The 21,952-nt window shown below is 53.2% G+C and overlaps 1 protein-coding gene across 6 annotated transcripts; it reads right to left on the reverse strand.

The window, feature by feature from the left end:
- Positions 1 to 1,181: 1,181 nt before the first annotated feature.
- On the reverse strand, positions 1,182 to 21,686 carry FLOT2 (flotillin 2). 6 transcript variants are annotated; one of them, XM_080630078.1, is made up of 11 exons: positions 21,607 to 21,683; positions 13,389 to 13,470; positions 9,095 to 9,185; positions 5,115 to 5,238; positions 4,600 to 4,718; positions 4,045 to 4,158; positions 3,842 to 3,961; positions 3,230 to 3,444; positions 2,955 to 3,138; positions 2,662 to 2,811; positions 1,182 to 2,494 (listed from the first exon to the last, which is right to left on the reverse strand). In XM_080630078.1, the coding sequence occupies exons 1-11, from the start codon at positions 21,653 to 21,655 to the stop codon at positions 2,456 to 2,458; spliced, it is 1,287 nt and encodes a 428-aa protein (XP_080486204.1). In that variant the 5' UTR covers positions 21,656 to 21,683; the 3' UTR covers positions 1,182 to 2,455. The 6 variants fall into 6 exon arrangements, with proteins under 6 accessions (XP_080486204.1, XP_080486209.1, XP_080486206.1 ...); XM_080630083.1 differs by lacking the exon at positions 9,095 to 9,185 and adding an exon at positions 11,105 to 11,195; XM_080630080.1 differs by lacking the exons at positions 9,095 to 9,185; positions 13,389 to 13,470 and having other exon boundaries at positions 21,607 to 21,686.
- Positions 21,687 to 21,952: the final 266 nt, after the last annotated feature.

Raw genomic sequence — 21,952 nt, forward strand, 5'->3', positions numbered from 1 at the left:
GCCGCCTCTGGGTGACAGGAACAGGGGCAGCATCACCCACATCCCCCCCCGGCCTGTCCAGGCCATGGCAGGAGGTGGCACAAGGTGAAGCCCCAGCTCCAGCCTGTCCTCAGGCATCAGGATGCTGGGACCTGGGGGGCTGAAAGGAACGGTCCCCTCCTGTCTTCAGCCCCTGCTGTCACCCAGAGGTGCTCCCCAAAGTGTGGCAAAGTGCCCCCTGCCAGCCCCATGTGGGTCCTGTGGGATTATCCCCATCCCAGCCAGCCCGGCTGCCTGTGGGTACCCAAACACAGCCCTGTGCTGGAGCCCTGCACCCCATGGGGCAGAGGGGCCCCCGTGTCCCCAGGGTCTGTACCATGGAGCTGATGTGGGACCCCAGGGTGCTGCAGGGACCCCTGGGTGCTGCTGCAGCCCTCCCACCAGCCGTGCTCCGGGCAGCGTGCGTGGCTGCAGATAACAGCACGGGGGCTGCAGAGCTGTCCCCACCCCACGTATCTGCAGGGCCACCCTGCTGCAGGGTGCAAGGGACGGGGCCTTTTGTCCTGCCTGCGCCCCTGCTCAGGACAGGGGGGTCTTGAGGAACCCCCTTTGCCACAGGGAGAGCCCTGGAGCAAAGCCCCCCCCCCGTGGCTGCTGTCACTGCTGCTGCATGCAGGAAGTACAGAGACCCCCCCAAGCCACCCCAATATCCCTCAGCACAGGGTGCATGGGGCTGGGCTCCAGTGGGACATGGTGGTAGCACCAAGTGGTGCCACCAGCCTGGCTGCATCAGCCCTGCTCCAAACCCTGGGGTGTTGCTGGTTGTGGGGTGCCCCCCCAGTGACCAGCTCCTGGGTTGACAAAGGTGATGCTGTGGAGCTCACCACCGCCTTCACCCGTGTGGGAGCAGGATAAGGCTCTACCCTCACCAAGAGCAGCCACACGCATGGGGCAAGGAGCCCATGGGGACATGGTGACCTTATGGAGACCACAAGGCCACGGGAGCTGCGGAGCAGCATGAGCTGGGACCTAACTTCCATGCACCCCTCATCCCAGTGGGACACCCATCTGCTCCAGCCCCATGCCGCAGTGGATCAAGCACTGGTGCTGGGGAGATGGGTGCCATGGTGTGAGGGGAGATGGGTGCAGGAGGCACAAGACAGAGCCAAGGGACACGGTGACAAGGCTTTATTATCGTCCAGCAGTGAGGGTGGCAGGGACACAGCCATGCACAGCGCAGGCAGATAGGGCACAACGCCCGGCACACCCGCCGGCCCCACCACACAGCAGGGGCTGATAACACCATCCCTCCCCACCCTGACGGCAGGGAGGGGGACAGGGTGCCACTGGCCCCACAGCACCCACCCGTGACCATGGGTCAGTCCTGGCAAAGGGAATGGCCAGAAAGGGGCATTGACAGGAGGTGGAGGGGACCCGAGTTCCTGCTCCCACCCTATGGCAATGTGAGGGACCCAGCACCCCACAATTGGCTTCACACATGGGTTTGGCAACAGTCACACTGAGCACAGGCATGGAAGGGACAGGGGCCAGCGCAGGGCCCTCTGTGGGACACACACAGGGGACAACCTCTTTCACATTGTCACTCAGGGCAGCAAAGCCACTGGCCTTAAAGGCAAGGGGATTGAGCGAGGTAGGGGCTTCTGCACTGAGAACCAGCCCTAGGTGCTGGTCCCTGTCCCCACTGCAGTGCCTGCCTGGTCCCCAACCTCCCTCTGACCCAGGAGCTGTGGGGAGTAAGATGTGGGTCAAGATGTGGGGCTCCTGGGCACAGCCACCACAGTGGTTTCACCTCCCTCTCGGAGGACAGGGTGGCTTTGGCACAGTGCTACCTTTTGGCATTCCTGGTGCTGGGACCTCACCAAGCCTGGCTCAGACCAGGGCTCGGTTGGGCTCTCCCCACTCCAGATCCCAGGAGGAAACTTGCTCTAGGGAAGGCAGCATGGGAATGGGCACCATGATCATTAGCACCTTTGGGAAGCCAAGCCAGCACTGCAGAGGTCCCGAGACACTCCAACAGGGAAAGCCACAGGAACAGGCTATGGGCAGAGGCAGGGGTTGGGCAGTGCCCAAGGAGGAGGACAGGGAGCCAAGAGGAGATGGGTCCTGGCTGTTCTCTTCCTCCAGCTCCGCATCCCACAGAGCCTCTGCTCCGAGGACAGAGAACAGCAAGGCACTGGGATTGCAACACCAGACAAGCTGCCAGTTGTAGCTGGGGGTTGGATCCAAACCCCAGCCTGGTACAATACAGGTAATTACAAAATAAATTGCCCCCCCCCCGGTAATAAAAAGAGCAGCTGATCGGACATGCAACCTTCTGGCCCTACAAAATAAGGCACCAGAGCTTCGAAATGAAACCCTGATTGTCTCTGATATAAAAGGAATTCCCACATGTTGAAGGCAGTTGATGTCTGAGTGCATTAACAGGGAGTGATCTTCACTAGCTTTGGCTTGTGCCTCATGCCTGGGCTCCGGTGGCTTTCTGGATCAGGGGAATCTGCAGGAGGGGAAAAGAAGCTGTTAGGGCTGGAAAAGGGCGAGGTAGGGAGCTCCCTGCACCCTGTGGCTGGGCAAGGAAAAGCTCCCTATGAGTGTGGAATCTTTCAGGCAATTCCCTATGCCCTGAAGAGCTGCAGGAATTGCAGGTGCTGGTGTGTGGCTCACCTTTGTGAGGTCCACACCGGTGATGGCACGCACGGAGGCAGGGATCTCGGCCAGCAGACGGTTCACCTCCGACATCGTGGTGTTGTTCTCTCCACCGAGGATAACGATCTCATCCACTTTGGAGAGGGGAGCAGCCACTTTGGCAGCGATCTGGAGAAGCAGGGAAGGAGGGTGGCATGAGCAGAGTGAAGGAGCTGCTCATCAGCCTGCTGGGCAAAGCTCCCTACACACCACAGGAGACCTGGCCCAGCCTGGGATCCCCCTGGAGCAAGGGAATGCTGCTCCCTCCTCACCTCAGGCAGCGCATCCAGCACTAGAGCCAGCTGGGCAGCTTCTCCATACTGCTGGAGTGCTTCAGCTTTCAGCTTCATCCGCTCAGCCTCCGCCATCCCGATGGCTTCAATCACAAAAGCCTCTGCTTCCCCGATCTTCCGGATCTTTTCCGCTTCCGCCTGAGCAAGGAGGACCTGCTTCACCCTGGAAAGGGAAACGCAGCCCTCCAGCAGCCCTGATCCCTGCACTGCTTCCCTCCATCCCTCCTGCAGCCACAGGCTCAGGGCTCACTCACTTCTCCCCCTCGGCGATCTGTTGGATGCGGTAGGCTTCGGCCTCGGCCGGCCGCTTCACGGTGGCGATGAGCTCCTTCTCCATGCGGATGATCTCTTTCTCTTCCACATCGATCTGCTTCTTGCGCTGCACCACCTCGATTTCAATCTCCTCCTGGCGGATCTTCTGCTGCTCCCGGGCACTCTGGAGCTCATAGGCGAGCTGGGCCTCTGCAGTCTGCACACAGGAGGCATGAGAGAGGTCTTGGCCATCCTCTCCTGTGCACAGACGTAAGGGCCCTTGGCAAGCACTGAAAGCAGACACAGCTCCTGCTCCCAAACCTCAACCCAGGGGTGACTTCCCAGTCCTTAGAGCTGCGCTTGTTGTCCTTCCCTATGCACTCTTCCCATAGCATTTGAGCCCTGCCAGCTCCAGGTTCAGCATGGATGACCCTCCCCATCCTTTCCCCTCCTTGTCCCACCTAACTGGTGTGAACAAAACCCAGGTTTCTGTGTTTCAACCTGGATTCCCCACCTCCAGCTCTCCCAACACGTGCAGGATGACAAGTCCCAGAGCTACCAATACCATGAGGAACCAGGCAGGGATCAGCAGTGTGCTGTCAGACACCTCTCACCTTAATGTTGACCTCCTCACTGAAGGCAGCTTTCTGCAATTCAAAAGCCCGTCTGGACTCTGCTATTTTGGTATCTGCCATGAACTTGACATCCAGCATTTCCTTCTTGCACTGTGCCTCCTGTAGAGAGGAAACAGAGAGCAGAGCTCAGCTGGAGCAGAAGAGGCTGCTCTTGGGATAGCCCAGCATGGCTCTTCACTCACCCGAATGCCAGCATCTCGCTCAGCCTCTGCCACCCCAATGTCTGCATCCCTCCGGACAGCCGCAGTCTGAGTCTTCCCCAGGGAGCTCAGGTAATCCACTTTATCATAGACATCCTGGAGAGGGGGAGATAAGTCACAACCACTTCAAATGAGTGATTCCATCCTGCTCCCTTCCCATTGAAGCTCAGAGCAACCACTTGTGTGGTTAGGCCAGGGCCAGAACGAGCCATGTCAGCCTGCTGCCAAATCAAACAGGGGTGGCAGGGGGACCTGGGCTCTCCTGACATCTTCCCTCTGTCTCCCTGGCAGCTCGGTTATCAGTGAGCTCTCTCCTCAAGCCGTGTTTACAGAGGCAGCTGATTTAACTGGGTGCTCTTTGCCATCTGCCTGGATACAGGACATGCAGCGGCGGCTGTCATGGAAACACCCGGAGGGCTGGAGCAGGCTGTAAGCTGGAGTCTGTCACCTCACTGCAGCAGAGGAGCCAGGGCCAGGCTCTGTTCTGCTGCTCCTACGGCTCTGCCCCATAGCACAGCACCCTACACCTGAGCATACCTTGATGGTGAAGCTCAGGATCTCGATCCCCATGCGACCCACATCGGGAGCTGCCACCTCCCGCACCAGCTTGGCAAACTGATCCCTGTCCTGGTAGATCTGCTCCACTGTCAGGGTACCTGCAGAGGGGAGGAAGGTGAAGTGCTTTATTTGGAACAGGTAACACACAACAACATGGGTCTAAGCTCAGCAACATCCCTGCCGTCCCTAATCTCCTCAGGTCTGGGCACCAGGGCGTGCACCAACATCTCAGTGTCACAGCACAACCACCAGACACATGTGCCACCTGGAACCCATGGGCACTCAGACATCTCTGAGTGCAGGCACTGCAAACCCATTTATCACAACACCCAGGAGCTGCTGGAGGGGTGGAACCACCTCAGATGTCACCTCTGCAGCCAGCAGAGGAGGCACCCATTGTGGGTGCTGTGGTGGCAGCAATACTGCTGGGAGCAGCCAGCAGAGAAGGGAGAAGGCTACTCAAGATGCCTTGAAGAGCATGAGTCCCCTCACACCTAGGATGGAGCGCAGGTGTCCCTCCAGCGTCTGAAGGACCACGTTCTTCACATCCTGCACGTTCTTCCCCAAGAACTGCTCGCAGGCCACAGCCAGGAGCTCCTTCTCGGTCATGATCTTCACCTAGAGAAAGGAGACAAAACCAAAGGGACTGAAGGCTGCTGTTCAAAGAGGCACAGGCACCCAACAGCAGCAGCAGCAGCAGCAGAAGCAGCAGTACCACCACCAGGCTGCCCCCATGCTACTGATGCTCCAAGGAACCATGCTGAGCTGTCACCACGCTCACCCACGCCACCAAACCAGCCACTGCTGCTGGGGACAGCCCTGCTGCAGGCACATGCATGGAGCAGACACCTCTGCGAACCCCACTGCAGCTCAGTGTGGAGAGGTGCTCCCTGCAGCCATCTACCCCACAGCAGCAGCCCTGGGGTGATGTTGGGGCAGGTCCCACCAGATGAAAACCCTACCAAAGAGCCCTGAGCTACTGCACCAACACCAGACCTAGGAGGAGAGGGCTTTCTAGTACTGTCACTGTCCCGAAGCCATTCTGTTACCTTTCTCTTCCTCCTCCTTCACTAGAATTAACTTTTCTGACACAGGAAAAGCAGGGAACAAGAAGAGTCTCACACGCCCAAGGAGCAGCTTGGGAACAGGGGCTCCCTTCGGTGTTCCCTGCAAGGAGAGATGAGATGGCCATAGTGCACTGGTTTGCCCTTCTCGTGGCTGGGAGCTCCCAAATGCACTCTGCAGTGACCCCAACGTGCTATGGCCAGGACCTGGCTGTCCCACTCTGCCTGGTCAATGTGATAACAAACCCCAGAGGTGGGACACAACTACCCCAGCACTAATTTCATTTTCCAGAGTCAGAACCAGACATAAAAGCATCTCTAATCCAGACATCCAGGGTCTCCAGATGGTCCTGCTGGTCATGGGGCTGCTTTTGTAAAGCAAAGTGGGTTAAAAATGAGACATGTGCTCATGGACCTCTACAGGACCCAGCTATGAGGAGATACAACCCACCAAAGGGGCAGTTCCTGGTGACCAGGTCCAGTCTGGACACAGGGATGTCTCTGTGGCAGCACCAGAGAAGGAAGCAGGGCAGTATCAGCCACGCAGCTCTGCTGGGGCCTCTGGGTGCTGAGCAGGTCCCACAGCACCCTCTGATGGAGACATCTGGGCTGGGCAGTGCCTCCTGTCCCATGAGATGCTGGTGGCACCCAGCACAAGGCCCTGGCTGCTACCTGTGATGCCAGCAAGGCCCTGGCTCAGAGACCTCCTCAAAGCTGCCCTCTGATGCGTCCACAGCCTATAGACCTCATCCCTGATCGGTTAACCTGTGAGTCCAAAATGATCCTGCAGCCGAACCTCTGGAGCCAAACAGCAGCACTGCCAGAGAGCAGGATGGCTGGGACCAGCCACCACCTCCTAAGAGAGAACCACAGGGCCAGACCATGGTGATTTCTTGTCCCTGCACCCCAAGGCCAGCAGTGTGCACTTCCCACACGAGGGGGAGTTGGGAGAGCTGCTCACAGAGCTGCACCCAGAGTGGGTCCTGTACAGGGCTCATCTTGCAGCAAACAGGAGGTTTTTGCAACACCAAACCCAATCAGACTCAGCAGCAAGGTTTATGGTGTGCATGTGCCAGCAATTCCACCTCTCCAAACAATCCCCATCCTTTGTGAACTACAGATAGGATGGAGCAGGGTGTTGGTTAAGAGAGTCCCTGGGGTACTTAACAGGAGCAAGAACAATTCAGGCTCTGAATAAAGCCTGCACCAGTGAACCCTGGGCAGCCTGAAGGAGCTGGGCTGAATACAGATGTCAACCTACAAAGCCAAAGGTTGCAGAAAACAAGCCAGAGCTGAGCAATTTGTGCTCAGCTTGTTGCCTGTTTCAGACAGGGCACTGCGACACTGGGGGCTGCTTCAAATGTCATTCACATCAGAAAGAGTGGAGCTGGCAGGAAATCAGAGCTTCCATAAAGCAATCCCATGTGGATCGATAGCACCGCACCCAGCTTCAGGCAGCTGCAGCCACAGTGAAGGCTGGGCAGGGACAATCCAATTGGCTTGAGGCTCAGGAATGGGATAGAGGGATATGAAGCCCAACGTGGCTTAAGGCAGCAGCACCTCAAGCACTCAGCCAACACAAGAAGGAAGCTATTGGTGTGTCCTCATTACACCAAGACAAGGACAGAATCCTTATGCACAATAAGCCCTTTATTAATACAGCAACCACTTTTAAAGGTGGTAAAGGTCTCTAGGAATCATTTGATGGCTTTTTTCCTTTCTTGCACAAGCCCTTTAAAGAAAAAAGGTTTACTTCAAAAGTACTTCTGCAGAATCGAGGTAACCTCTGCCATGCACAGCCCCAACTGCCTCAAACCCGCTTTAAACAGGGCAAATCCTTGCAGCTCGCAAGCCTAAACCTTTAGTAATAATTGAGAGTGAAAGAAATGAACAGTGAGAAGAGAGAATAACATCACTGAGATGGATTGGGAGCTGCAGTTTTAAATCAAGGCACTCAGTGATCCAGCCTTCTGTTACGATGTACCAGCCTAGACCATTCTGTAGGCAATGGAAGGATGTCCCAAAACTGGGACAAAAAGGGATGTTGGCTACAGAGAAATACCTTTTCCAAATAGAGAAGGAAAAGCCTACATATTTGTGAGATGCGTGTGAGGGGGAACATGGGTGCAGGCATTTTGCCAACCATGCAAAGACTGCTGTGGTTATGTGATATAAATACAGATATGGGATACATATATGGATACAAAGAACTGAAACCCGAAAACCAGGATGCTGATTGACATCACCAGGCCAAGATCCTGGCTCCTGTGCCTGTAGCTGCTCCCCAAGAGCAGCAGGGTGATGGGCAATCCACTGTTGAGTCACGGTCCTGCCCAGCCCTTCTGCTGTGTGTGAGAATCCAGAATCCACTCCTGGCTGGATTTCCATCCTCCCTTACACAGACATAGCCCCTCTGCAACATCAGGTCAGAGCAAACCAATGGAAGTGGGCTGGAATGCACTGCTCTGGAAAGCACTGGGTGGAGTGTGTCAAGTGCTTGGTCTTAAAAGGGCTGCAGCAGCCACAGTGCTCTCCCTTGGGGGGGCTCTGGATGCACATGGGACATCACTGCATCACTCAGCAGCTCCACTGCTCACCTCAAGGAACGTGGCAGTCACCTCTCATGCAACAACAGACCTGGACATGCCTTGGACACAGGGTGACCACAGCCTTGTGTGCACTGAGAACCACTCTCTTGGGTTTCTGCACCCAGAATGAGCTGTCAGGAGCAATTCTCAATCAAAGCATCCAACTGCCTGTTTGGGGAGTCAGGTTCTGTCAAAAGCTAACAACGTTTTCCTGACAGCATCCTCCCCAAGGCAGGACCTGCACACAAGACCCTGCATGAGGACTTAGAGTCTAAGAAACTCAGGTGTTTGTGTGCTATCACAGCCAGCAAGAGCTGGCTTCCACATAGGAGAGAATTAAAACTTGACTAAAGCCAGCAATTTTACACACAAATTTTAGTGCCTGGAGGGATTAAGCTCTTTTTGAAGCTTTAACTCACCGTGAAGAATTACAAGGTCCACTTGCTAATAATAATAATCCAAAGCAACATAATGCTCAATACTACGTCAGGAGTAAGTGGCTCAGTCCTGCAGGGTCACACACAGCTCCACAGGCACCAGAGTACATCAGCATTTCACACACAGGCCAAGCCACTGACAAACAGCTCATTTGCCACGTGGACAAATGAGACACAAGAAAAAGAGGAATGATTTTTGGGAAGAGTGAGGAGAGATCACAACCCCCTTCCCAACATGGGACGTGTCTGGACCAACAAGGACAGTGTGTACAAGGATTTCAGAGCAGTTGGCTTCTGTTCCTGGACAACAGCCACCTCTTAAGGAGGAAAACAAGATGTACTTTAGAGACATGCATTCCTGAAATGATGTTTGGAGTTACTGTACCTGTGCCACACCTGTGACAGTTAAAGCTACCCCCTCCGCCGTCTCTACGTCCTCACACCTGGGCTGTAACGTCATTATCTCTAGGGAAATCCTGCCAAAAAACGTAAGATATTTGCACGTTTCCAGGTTACACACACTCAGCTCTTCCCTTTGCACCTCCTGCCCCAGGGGACCTGCTGCACTCATCACAGGTAATGTAAGACAGGCGCAGAATGCAGCCGAGAGGCTCCATCTGTGACTGGAGACAGACACCTTGGTCAAGAAATGGATTTTCAGATAATGCTTAAAGGCAATTCATCAGCAGAGGAAGGATGGGAGCCAGGCTAGAAATGATACCATGACCCTTTCCCTTCTGCTGGGCTAGAAGGAGACCAGAAGCTGGCAGCTTTGGGACCACAAAGGGCCTCCAACAAAGGCTCGCTGTGCTGCACTGCCCCGGTGCCCTCGCTGGCTGCTGTCACTGGTTTAAAAGCACAGCATGGACCTGGGGTGCTCCTGCCCCATGGTGCCATCCCCATGAAGCCCAGGGCATGGCAAAACCTGGTGCTGATGCTGCAAGAAGCAGCCCTGCCTTTGCCCTCGCTGAGTCAGCATTAACACAGACCTACCTCCTGGTCTGGTTCACCTCTCCTGATATTATTCCTGTGTCCCGTGATCCAAAGGCAGACAGAAGTGAGTCTCCAGCTCTTTAGGGCTGTGCCTATGTAGTATCAAGCATCCAGGAACAGATCAATCATACAATCATGGAATAGTTTGGGTCTGAAGAGACTTGAAATTTCATCCAGTTCCAACTTCCCTTCTATGAGCAGGGACAGGTTCCACTAGACCAGGCTGCACATCCTGCAGCTCCAGAGCTTTCTCAGTCACTCAAGGTGAGCTCAAGTTCCTTTGGCCAGACCTGGCAACCTGCAGGTCATGGTTGGGTGAAACAAGAGACATGCTTGGCCATGGCAGGTTCTGCTGCAGGAAGCAAAGCCTGGCTCTCCCATCAACCCTAACAAGCCGGGAGGGGATTGGGAGTCAGGACAAGGAGCCACAGGGCAGAGGACTTGTGTCAGCGAACATTAGGTCAAACCTCTGAACCATGAAGGGGCTGCACTGAGCTGCTGTGTGCACACAGTCTCGCTGCAGGACTGGCTGCAAGTGCTGAAATCTGCCTCTGCAAGTTCATACCTGCCTTGGCCACTGTCCTAATGAAATTGGCACACAAGCTGGGAGCTGATAAAGCAGATCCCACTGTCCAGGATGCACAAAGGCATTCTCTGCATTCACAGCTTTAATCAGCTAGTGCAGGATTTTAACCTTCTGAACCCTAACCTATACTTTGAGTTTAATTGACTGTGCTGCTTATTAGCCAGCAAGTCACAAGGATGCTTGGTAATTACTGTTACACCAGTTCCTAACTGCTCACAGTGTAAATGCCAGTCCCGTGTGCTGCAACTCGTCCAAGGTCTCTATGCTGTACTTTCAAACGTGACAATATCCAAACCAGGCCCTGTCTCCATGTAGAGGGAGAAGGGCTGAGTGGAAACCCATATCCAAAACTGCAGAGCCAGGTACAGTTGCCATTTGCCCATACGTGCATGGGATTCCTTTTGAAGTGGCACAAAACCTGCCTCAAATCCTGTACAGAACCCAATCTGGCCTGCTTGTGGCTCCACACAAAAGCAATGCCCTTCTGCTCTCCACCAAGCACACAGTGGAAACAGTGCTGCCAAGTGAAGGTTACAGCTGGGGTGAATGTCTGCAGCATTATCAGAAGGAGCCAGTACAGCAATGCTGGATTTGGGATATGCCAAGTGTGCATCTGTCTGCATTACCTATAAGCCGTGGAGCGTGCCCCAAGGCAAGTGCCAGAGGAGGGGAAGGACAGGAGGGTATTGAGATTTCAACGGTCCCATTAGAAAACCATTAGTTTCTATGTTATCCTGCTGCTGCTGCTGCTGTTGCTGCTGCTCAGAACAGAGGGATAAAGTCAGACACAGTGTTAGGAAGCTGGTGGATTATTACCTGTGCAACCCCTGTTACGTACAGTGGGACCCCCTCCGACGTCTCAATATTCTCACAGCGACAGAGGATGGTCATAACCTCCAAAGACAGTCTGAGCAGCAAGGAATAAGGGTAGGACAGCAAATATACAAAGCAGTTATCAGAGAGTAAGACACTCATTGCAAAGGAGAAGACGAGACTTTCAGGTTTCAGCTTCTCCCTGGTCAGTTTGCCTTTCTGCCACCTATTTCTCCCAGGGCTTCATAACACTTGGCCAGACCAGCTCCCTTCATCACAGCCTCTTTTGATGAGGATGAAGGGGCTCATCTCGACCCTGTGCGCCACAAGTCACTGCAGATGAAACTGAACCATGTATCCCACCTGGACTGACATCCTGCAGGAACTCTCTGCTGGAAGCAATCTTTACACACAGAAAATTCCCTTCTGTAATGATTCAGATGCTTCTATGCCAGCATTTAAGAGGCAACAGGAAAGTTTTAAATGGTAGGGGCCTGGATACCCATCCCTGGCTCAGGCATTGATGAGAGGTGCTTCCAAGTGCTGTCCTGAGAAGACAAATAACACCACTTGGCTCCCCCAGAGGCACGCAAGACCATGCTGCCTCTCTCTCTGCTTTTATTCCTGACCCTTAAACAAGGACAGGACTTTTCCTTTCCTTTTTTCCCCCAGTCCTCAAGGTTGCAGCAGGACAAGAGCCCAGCACCATGCCAGCTCTAACTGTTCCTTTTGTTCCCAGGTTAGTGCTACCTGGCGGGATGCCGCTGACAGGAACACAATTGCTGCTGCCTCTCTTGCTTTCAGCACTGGAAGCCCCAGAAAAGATGTCCTAATTTCAGGGGAGGAAATCTGCCTCATTCTTCATGTTAATGCAGCAGGCTCCATCTGTGGCACGGCTCATTTGGGAAAGGTTCTGTTTTCCGAAGGAGAATTAAGCCCCATATCCCATGGTGTGAATCAGAGGAGAGATTTTAAAGTCAAAGATTTGTTTGGGTGTTGGAATTGCTGCCAAGAGCCCAGTTTGCTAAATAATGCACAGACCTCTATCATATGACAGCTCACTCCTGGCAAGCAGCTCTTGGCCCTGTGCTCAGCTTTTGCTTAACTTAATAAGTGAACCTCCTGAATACATCTGTTACCTCCTGCACACGGCAGGTCAAGGTCCTGCACTGTCCTCTGCGCTTCTCACACAAGAGGAGGAGCTAGAACCACTCATTTAAATCAATGGTTCTCCCATGAGATACCTCACAGAAGTTTGGGAATGATGCTTGTCCAGATCAAATGGAATTATTACGGATTGAACCCACAGGCTGGGCCTTTCCTTCCCCTCCTGCCTCATATGAGCATCGCTGGAGAGCCCAGGCTAAAATGTGTGGTGTTAGCTGAGACCTCTTCATGCTCTCATAGCAATCCTGAGTATGAGCAGTCTAGGAGAGGACCTGGGAGCTGCCACCAGTCAGTTGCCAGGAGCAGCCAGGACCCCTTTGCACAAGGCAAAGCTGCCTGCTTCGAGGTGAAAAGCAGCTACAGCAGTGTATCATCTGCAGAGCAAAGGCAGAACGTGCTCAGTCTGCTGGTGGCAACATGTGAACGGGGAGAAGAGATGGCAAAATCAGGCAGTAAGGGTCAACTCTGACCATCACTCAGTGCAAAACCCAAAAGTCCTGTCATTATCCTTTTCCCTGCTATTTTTTTTTTCACAGATGGAGGAAACCTGCATCAGTGAGCATGGGGGAGGTGTTGAGAGCAACACTCCCACCTATCCTAGAGACAAAGAGCCGTATCAGCAGGACAGCAGCACTATCAATGCGTGTTAGTTCAGAGACCAGTGCAGGAAGAAGCAGCAAGCAAAATCCACGACTGAGGAAAGGCAGAGAAAGGAAATCCCATGGTTTTAAACAGGAACACACTCTGCTCCCAAGGTGAGAGCAGTCAGCATATCGTTAGAAACAGAGCCTGGAGGAGCAGGAGGGGGCACCGGCCACTGCATGATACAAGCTCTGGTGAGCTCAAGGATGAGCCAGCCCAGTGCTTTGCTGCCCAGCACCTCTGCGAGAGCCTGGAGCACAGCAGACAAGAGCAGGGCTCCTGCCTTCCTCAGCACCAGCACAGGATGGAACACACTGACCAGCTAGGCTGCAGCCTTCTCAGCTTGGTGGGGTTTCTGTAACTAAACAATTGTGTTTGAGGAGAGGTCCCATGCTCCTAAAAATACTGCTGACTGCCCCACTGGGATGGCTTTGCCCAATTCCTACTCCAAAACCACAAAGAACGGGGAGATCCTTACCTTTGGGTGTCAGTAATGCACCACCAAGCCCAAGCCCAGCCTCCATATACGTACTGCTTGACATCAGAGCCACAACAGCCACCTGCAGCACAGCAGAGATGTAGGGATTGCACATAAAAACCTGAGTCACGAGCATAACTTCATAACAAGCCTGCCCAGCCTTGGGGTGATGGGGAAAGGGCATCCGGGGGGGGGGGGGTGTCATTGGTTCCTCCAGCCCCTTGGAGCACGGAAGCACCAGTGCTGCCAAGCCAAGCTCTGCAGCATGACCCAGACAAATCCAAGCATGCCTGCAGGATCTGATGAATAATTAACATGGAAAACTCTTTCCAAGATCCACAGCAGCCCTGGAACACCCTTTGGTCTGCCATAACGCAGCTGCCTACCAGGAACAAAACACTCCTCCTCACCCCCATGGGCCTCACACAGCAGTTTTCCAAAGGCAAGCTGTGTTTTTTAGAGTCGTCTTGTAAAAGTGGGAAATAGTATTTGTGATAATTCAGTGTGAAATAACATACAAAGAGTGACTGGATTTCAAACCAGGATTTTATTTAGGTTTTGTTTAGCAGTTTAAGCAATTTTAGCAAAGACAGTTCATGCTTCACTATTTTTAACCGTGATGCACTGGCTCTGTCATGGAAAGCCACGTAGGAAATCCATTTCCTTTCCCTCACCCCACATTGCAAACCACCCTTTAATCCACCCAAAAGCTAGCAGGTCACTGTTGGAGGAGGGAAGAACCTTGGAGCTCCCCAGAAACATCTCCTAGTTTGGGCTCATGCAATACTGCAGTGCCTGAAGCTGTGATGGCCCATCACAGAGCTGGCTCTGCCCAGATTTAGGTCAGCTTCCAGAGCTCCTTTGATGCATTTAAGATTTGACCCCAGTGAAGCCAGAAGATTCTCACATCTTTGATTCAAGGAATGAGACCCCTGCTACCTTTCAAGGAGCACCCTGCCATGACCAGCCCCAGGTTTAATGCTTGGCAAGGGAGGAGCTCTGCAGCTCCCTGGCTTGGACCAGAGCTGTGAGCTGCCTTCTCCCAGGCAGATGAACCCAGCAGCCCCTCCCTAGCCTGTCATCCATAACCACACTTATTGCAGCAGTGCCCCAGGGCCTCAGCAGGTGAGCACTGCACCAACAGAGCAGCAGCTTCAGCCCTGGGGGATGTATCTACGCAGGCAAGACAGAGCCAGAGCTGGCACAGGGAAAACAGTGCAGCTGGAACGCCATGGGAGGGGAAAGGGAGAGCTATGAGACCAGCAGACAGCTCTTTCAGGAGAGATGACATGCTAAGTTTGCTGCAATAGGTCAAAACGAAGAAGCAAAGGCAGCACACATCTGGGCCAGTGTGCTGGCAGAGCTCTCTGGACCACAGGAGGGGCTTTCTGTCTGTCCCATCCTTGAGTGTTTGGCCATCTTCTGCTCTCAGCTAAAGGTACCACCTGCTTCACTGGCTTCATGCAGTGGCTGATAAACCATAAGCAACAGCCCCATCTCCAATTCTTCACCTTCCAATATCAGTAGGAAGCAAACACAAATGGGAGATGGGTTTACACACTTTTCAGGTCTCCTGTGCTCCACAGCCCTGAGGAATATTCTTCTGCCACCTCCAAGACAGCCTCATGCTAGCTTCTTCAGCCTCTGGGTAGCTTCTTCCTGTAGCTGGAAGGCTATTTCAGCCAGGCAAGCAGTTACAGAAGCTGATGATAAAATATCCTGCAGCATTTTGACCGCAACGCCTCTTAACTTTTCCTGGAGGACGTCAGCCCGGTTAGCTCAGCCTTCTAGCCAGGCCCTTGTTTTCCAAGAACAGGAAGGGAGGTGCTCCTGGCAGCTGGGAAAAGCAGCTCCACATGGAAAGGTATTTTATTTCAGAAGGTCTATGTGGCCTTTACCAAACCTCTGGTAATTGCTTCATAATAATGTTCTGAGAAAACTCTGCACCCTCAGCCCACTGCTGTCACAAGAACATTCCACTCCACACAGATGTTTCTTCTCTTCCGCAGGAAATACCTTCTTTGGCATCACACCCAAAGCGAGCCCCATGTTTGCTTCCTAACACCGCGCCACAGCACAGTTTACTAAGCTAGATTATATGTCAAAAAGTGTTCAAAGCATAAGGAAAAGAGGGAAAATCAAGACATTAAACAGGAGCAGGATGCCAGCTGGTTGCTTTCACGCAGGCTGGACGTCTGAGCGCAGCAGAGCTCGGTCCTGGTTAACACAAGCCAGATGAGCTGAACGCTCATTTTCCATTGCAGTCCTGCAGTCTCTTTCCCAAGTCTCAAAGAGCAAGTGAAAAGGGAACCAACAAAGCGAAATCTTTGCAAGGCTAAAGAATAACCCCTCTTGCACAATGAGATTTGGCAGCGAAATTGCCTTTTCCAGCTATAATACACCCACTGTTCCAGCAGCCCGGGTCTCACAGCCGCTTGGCCATCGCTTCCACAAACATCCACTGCCTCTTCCGGCGCAGTGTGCAGCAGCCAGGCACACTACAAACACAGGATTCATCACCAGGAAGCTGCCATCCAGCCTGGCCTCTTCCCAAATGAAGGGGTCCCATGTTCAAGCAAGCATTCCCAGAGGCAGGAGAAAGCACGTTGCCTGTTTGGGTTTGGTGGGGTTTTGTAATGAGATGAGATTCATCACTTGGGAGTTTGGAGATAAATGGAGCTCTCAGCAGACGCAGGAAGCTGCTGCCCTGATGGATGGCATGCAAGGAAGAACAGGAGCCCCAGCAGGGACACAGGGCACAAAACACCAAAACTGGGACAATGGGAGGTTGGGAACAAACTCAGTGTTGTTTGCTCTCCCAAGGTAACTCCAGGCAATGAGCTTGTATGCTGGCAGGAAGTGGTGAGTGTTCAGAAATCAGGTCATGGTAAGCAGGCTGCTAAGTTAGCTTGATAATGATATTCCTTCCCTGAGACTGCCACAGGCTGCAGACAAGAACAAAGCAGACACCATCACCCTCACCTGCACAGACAAAGCTGTCATCTCCACACCTCGGTTCAGGGTAATCTGTGCTGGAGTCTCCTCCTCCAGGAGGACCCATCACCAAAGCAGGGAATAAACAGCTCGGTCCAGTGGGACAGAAGCCAGGTTTGCAGAGAAATGGCCCCATGTCATGGGGTGCTAATAAATGAGTGCAGAAAGACAAGGGGACAATGATAACTGAAACCAGTTACTGACAAAAGACATAATGAAGATGAGAGAAAAAGGCAAAGCCAAAAAGAACATCATGTAATAAAGCAGGGTCTTGAATAAAGCCAGTCTGGTTCTTAGGCCCTGCTGTGCATAGAAATGAGGCTTTGTCCACATGCAGAAACGGGACAAGGTTAACAAAAATTAATTTAAGAGAGTGTAGGGTTCTGAGTTGAATCCATAAAATCCTTGGATGGTCACTACAGCAGATGAAGCGGATGCTGGCTAGCTCGCTTTGGATGTGATCTGTATCAAAATGACTGCTTAAAGGCTGGAGGTATCAATGCTCAGAGTGAGTTTAAAAACACACATTTAGTTTAATTCATCTTGTAAACAGAAACTCACAGAAGACAAACCACAATGAAGTTACACAACAAAACCACAGAGATACTACCCCAGAATTCCAAAGGGAAAGCTCCAAAGCTATTCTGTCCACTTCCTTCTCCTGCCATGCTTTCTGATAAGCCATCAGCAAGTCTTGGACATATAACAGTTTCCTGACAAGGGAAATCTTGAGCCTCACCACCTGCAAAAAGTTGAAGAACTACCTCCAGAGAAGAAACTACCTCCCCATACGTGGTGTTTTGAGCACCAGCAATCTTGTGCTACAGACTTGAAACAAGCTGTGATGCTGCACTGTGGGCAGCAGCCACTGAGCATCACAAGCAGCAAGAAACCAACAGCAGGTGAAGATTCTTGGCCAGCCAAAATGAAGAATCTAAGTTCAGGAGCACTCAAACCTGGCAATGAGCGCCACTAGAAGTTTCCTGCATAGCTTGCCTGATGTGAGAGGTAGAAGACCTCAGCCTCAACCCCCAGATGGCTCTTGCTGTTTATCACATCTTTCTGCAGGACACAGCCTGGACCTTCTCCTTCAATTTTCTTGCTATTGACTGTTCTCACCCAAGTGTAGTTCTCTGCATTTCTCCTCATTGAACTGCATCATATTTCTTCCAGGCCATTCCATCACTCTGTTGAGTTTGTTTTGATTCTAATCCAGGTCTTCAAAGCTCTCAAATCCATTCCTAGCTCAGTACTGTCTGCAAATTCAATAAGCACATTCTCAGTTCCATTATCCAAGCCAAAACAAGGAACGTACTTGATAAATCCTTTCAGCTGAACAGTGAGGCACTGTCAAGTTTCCTGGCAACCCTTTTCCAGGCAGTTTCATATTAATTTTATAGAATCTGAGAAACCAGTTCCTCCTTGCACTGTGGACTGTAGACCTCTCACAGGAATGGCTTGCAGAGCCTCAAGAAACCTTTATTTTCAGGCTTTCAACTTAACAGAAATACCATGAAAACGGCACAGTGACACTGGCTCCAAATCAGGACCAGTTCTTGCAGGAAAAAAAGGGATGCACTAACAGGATGCAAGAGCTTAGAGCAGCTCTGGAAGGGTTAAACTCCCCCTGGCTGCTGGGGTGTATCAGGAAGTGTTTACACAAGAAAGGAATTAACTGCTAGCTCTTCTTTTACTCTGACAGAGATCAAGGAGCCTCAAAGGGTGATGCAGGAAAGCAGAGTTTGAGAAACTGGGCTGGGCTGTAGCTCTCAAGCTGAATTCTGAGAAATCACATGAAACAGGCTTTAGTAAAGGCAAGGTGCACGTCAGAGGCTTCTCCCCATCCCCTGGAGCGCTAACCCACCTGACGGGGAAGACAGATTAGCTGGACACGGCTCATGCTCAATAAATACAAGGAATGGTTTTCTTGTAGGCATTTACAAGCACTGCACTCGTTTCAGTGCTCTCCCAGGAAATACAGCCAGGGTGACTGGGCAATTCCCCTGAACTTTCTTCCTCCTTTCATACCCTGAACTAATGCTGAAAGAGCAGTTTGTTCCGACCCAGAATATGGGTGCCAACCTTCCCCTGTCACCTGTCTCCAAGGGCTCACTCCAAGCTCCTCTGGCTACTGCACCATTGCTGTGCGGTGCTGCCCCACAACCCTCAACATTCCCAAAGGATAAATGTCCCAGCTGTAGAGATCCAGAACATATTATTTACTTATGGTGACTGCAAGATGAACGTGGCCATTACAAATTACATGTCCTTACAATGAGACTGCAGAAAGATCCTAGCATTGTATTTCATAATTAGCAGATTGATCCTTAGCCACAAAAGCTGCATTCAGCCAGACTGCAACCCAAACCCAGCATTATGCATCCAACAAAACCTACTTAGCTGCCGGGAACATTCTGGTTTCAGGATGAACAGGTACTTTGTATATTGCCCTGAAAACCTGATTGGCTCTTGGAAGACTCAGTGATGCCAAAGCCCCCTCAGAACTTGCACCAAACCTTGACAGCAAAGTTAGACCCACATTTGGAGACATCACTGCCTCTGTAGGGTTTGTGGAACACTCTCACAAAGCCTAGGCTCTACATTTTGTGGACAGATTGGCTAAGAGTGCAGTTCTTAGAAGGAGATCAATATTGCTCAACAAGAAGGATGCAAGTGCCATTAGAGTGCTGACCTGTGCCTGGGAAGCAGCTTCCCAAATAAGGCTGTGAAGCTCCTGCACACACAGACATTCCCCAGCCATGGCTGGCTGCTCCTGGAGCCCTGGAGGAACTAGAGTGTCTTAAAGAGAGTGAAAAGAAAGAACACCATTCCCTGGAAACACCCACGTGCCACCCCAAACTTCAAGAGGCCCAGGCTGGATTTGCAACAAGGAAACTTTCCAATGAGCTTCGTGATTTGGAGGTACCTTCCCACAAAGTCCTTCATATAACATTCATACAGCAATTCGAGACTGTGAGCCAAAAGCCTGCTTTTAATATTATTTGCTGTTGGTTTATTCTTACCTTCCCCTTCTCTCCCCAAATCCAACCTAATAGCATGCAAGTAAATGCTGCCTCCGCCCCCCTTCCTCTCTGCTTTACCCTGGAGGGACGCGGCTGAAGTTCCTGGAACTACAACTGCTTGTAGTTACACGCCTCCCACTAATGCCTTGGCATTCACCGTGTAAGCACGGAGGAGCTGCAGGCCCTGCAGAGCTCCCACAACCTCTCAGGCTGCCCCTGAAGCTCACAGCCAGCGCTCTCAGGAGACAGCAAGCGCTTGCAGATCATGCTGGGCAGCAGCAGAGGAAAACCACGTGTGGTGGCAGCACAGAACCCACTTCTGACCTACAGAGCCTGGCACGATTTACGCTTCCTTCCCAGAACGTGGTTGTACATCGAGGAGTGTCCTCGGCTGGCTGCTCCCAGCTGTGGGAAAGCCTAAGGCTTGGAGCTGCGAGCAGATGCCACAGATTCCTGCTGGCTCATCCTGCAAGCTGTGTTTTTTCAGGGCTGAATAGATGCAAAAATCCAGGTTTCTAAAGGCTGAAAGGCATCCCAACACACGTGGAGCACGGCTTTCTGAGTGCTCCCATCTCCGGACATGGCATTCCTCCAAGCAGCACTGATTCTGATAGGGGTCTCGCTGGAGGGAAGTGCAGCACCAGCTCTAGATCCCAGCTGGGAACTGCAGAGACGTGCAGAAGACCAGGAAAAGTGCAAGGAATACTGCTGCTCCAGGTGGTGCTGGGTGCGGTTTGTAACTCCTTAGAAGCAGCAGTCACAGCAAGCATCATTGTCTCCAAAACCGCAGCCTGCTGCTGGCTTCTCCCCGGTAATTCCCGTAACAGGTTTGTTATCCAAGAGAGATGGACTGATAACAGAGCTGCCAGAAGCAAGTGCCACAGCCCGCTGGAGGCTTTGGCTCCAGCACCACCACAACATAGTTTTACATGCACAGCTGAGCTGTGATGGTAGCACAGCCTTGACCTTCACATGCATTTCCCCCCACCCCCCCCCGGGGAAGGTTAGGTCTGAGTATCACAGCTCCTGCCACAAAACTAGTTCAGTGTTGACAGAAAGGATGTACCATGACTGAGGACACAAGAATTGACCAACATCTGTAATCTAACCTGGTTATTACCTTGCACTTAACCCCAGCCTGGCATAAAGAGTGAAGTATCCAGCTCTTGCAGCAAGCTGTTGCATCTCCTAATGGTCATTAGGTAATGCCTGGACATAGATGCTGCGCCGAAGCGCAGCCTGGAGCTTCGTCTGAGTATTGAAGCAGTGACAGGTTGAACCAGACCGGGTGATTTCTCTACGGGTCCAATTTAATCCTAACTTAAGCAACCAGCACACCTGCTGATAACATTACACACGTCTGACGAGCACCAACTGTGCCATTGTCAGCACCGAGACAGTGCCAGTGGGACACGATGGAGATGGGCACCGCAGGGACAGGCCCAGCCCTGAGCTGCTCTCTCTGCCCCAGTGAGATGCTCACACCCGGCTCCACTTCCCAGCAAAGCCAAGCTGCCCCCGGGAACAGGGGAGGCTCCCGGTAACTCAAGCCAAAGGCTGCTGGCAGGGTCCCAGAGCCCGGCAGCCCTGCGGGTGCCTCTGCCTGACATCACCCGAGCGCAGCAGCACCGGGGTGCGCCGCCAGCACCGCAACCTCACCCGCTGCGCCCCGGGGACCCGGCCCCAGAGCCGGGGGTCCATGCTGCAGGGAGCCGCCCTCCGCCCTGCTTCACAGGGACACCCGCAGCACCCCAGTGCCCACCACAGCAGAACACCCCAAAGTCCCCTCAGGACAGGGACCCCCCCAGTGCCCCATCAAGGAAGGGTTTCCCCACACAGCTCCTTCAGGGAACCCTCCTCAGGTCACAATGGGCCCTGCAGCAGGTACCCTCAAACACCCCCCCCAGATCCCACTCCCTCCCAGACAGGGTCCCCCATTCCCCACCAGCTCCCTGTGTCCCTCCACACCAGGGACCCTCCCCAGAGCCCCCCATGACAGGGTCACCCCCCCAAAGCACCACCCAAGCCCCCCCATCACGCCTCCTCCTCAGTGCTCCAAAGCCCCCTCAGCACAGAGACCCCCAACACCCGCGCCCATGACAGGCACCCGTCCTGGCGGACCCCATTACCACAGACCCCACTCCCCAATGACCTCAGGGTCTCCCCTCTCGCCATGACAGGGACCCCGGCCCCGGCCGTACCTGACACGACGAGCGCCTCATTGGGCCCCACCGTGTGGCAGTTGCCCATGGCGCCCACCGCCTCCTCCTCCTCAGCCGCCCGCTCCCACAACCCGCCGCGCCGCTCGCCACACCCCAGCGCGGCGCATCGCCCCTGCGCGCCGCCATGTTGGGGAGGTGAGCGGCGCCGCTGCCGCCATGTTAGGGAGGTCAGTGGTGCTGTCGCCGCCATCTTGGGGAGGTCGGCGGTGTCGCCGCCATGTTGGGTGCCGTGTGCGTGCATGGGCGGGCAAGGAGGGGTGTGTGCGCACTGCAGTGTGTGCATACGTGTGCAAGGTGGGGTGTGTGTAAGGCAGGGTCTGCACTG

The sequence above is a fragment of the Psittacula echo genome (assembly GCF_963264785.1).
Source record: "Psittacula echo genome assembly, chromosome: 15".
In the NCBI taxonomy this organism is placed as follows: Eukaryota; Metazoa; Chordata; class Aves; order Psittaciformes; family Psittacidae; genus Psittacula; species Psittacula echo.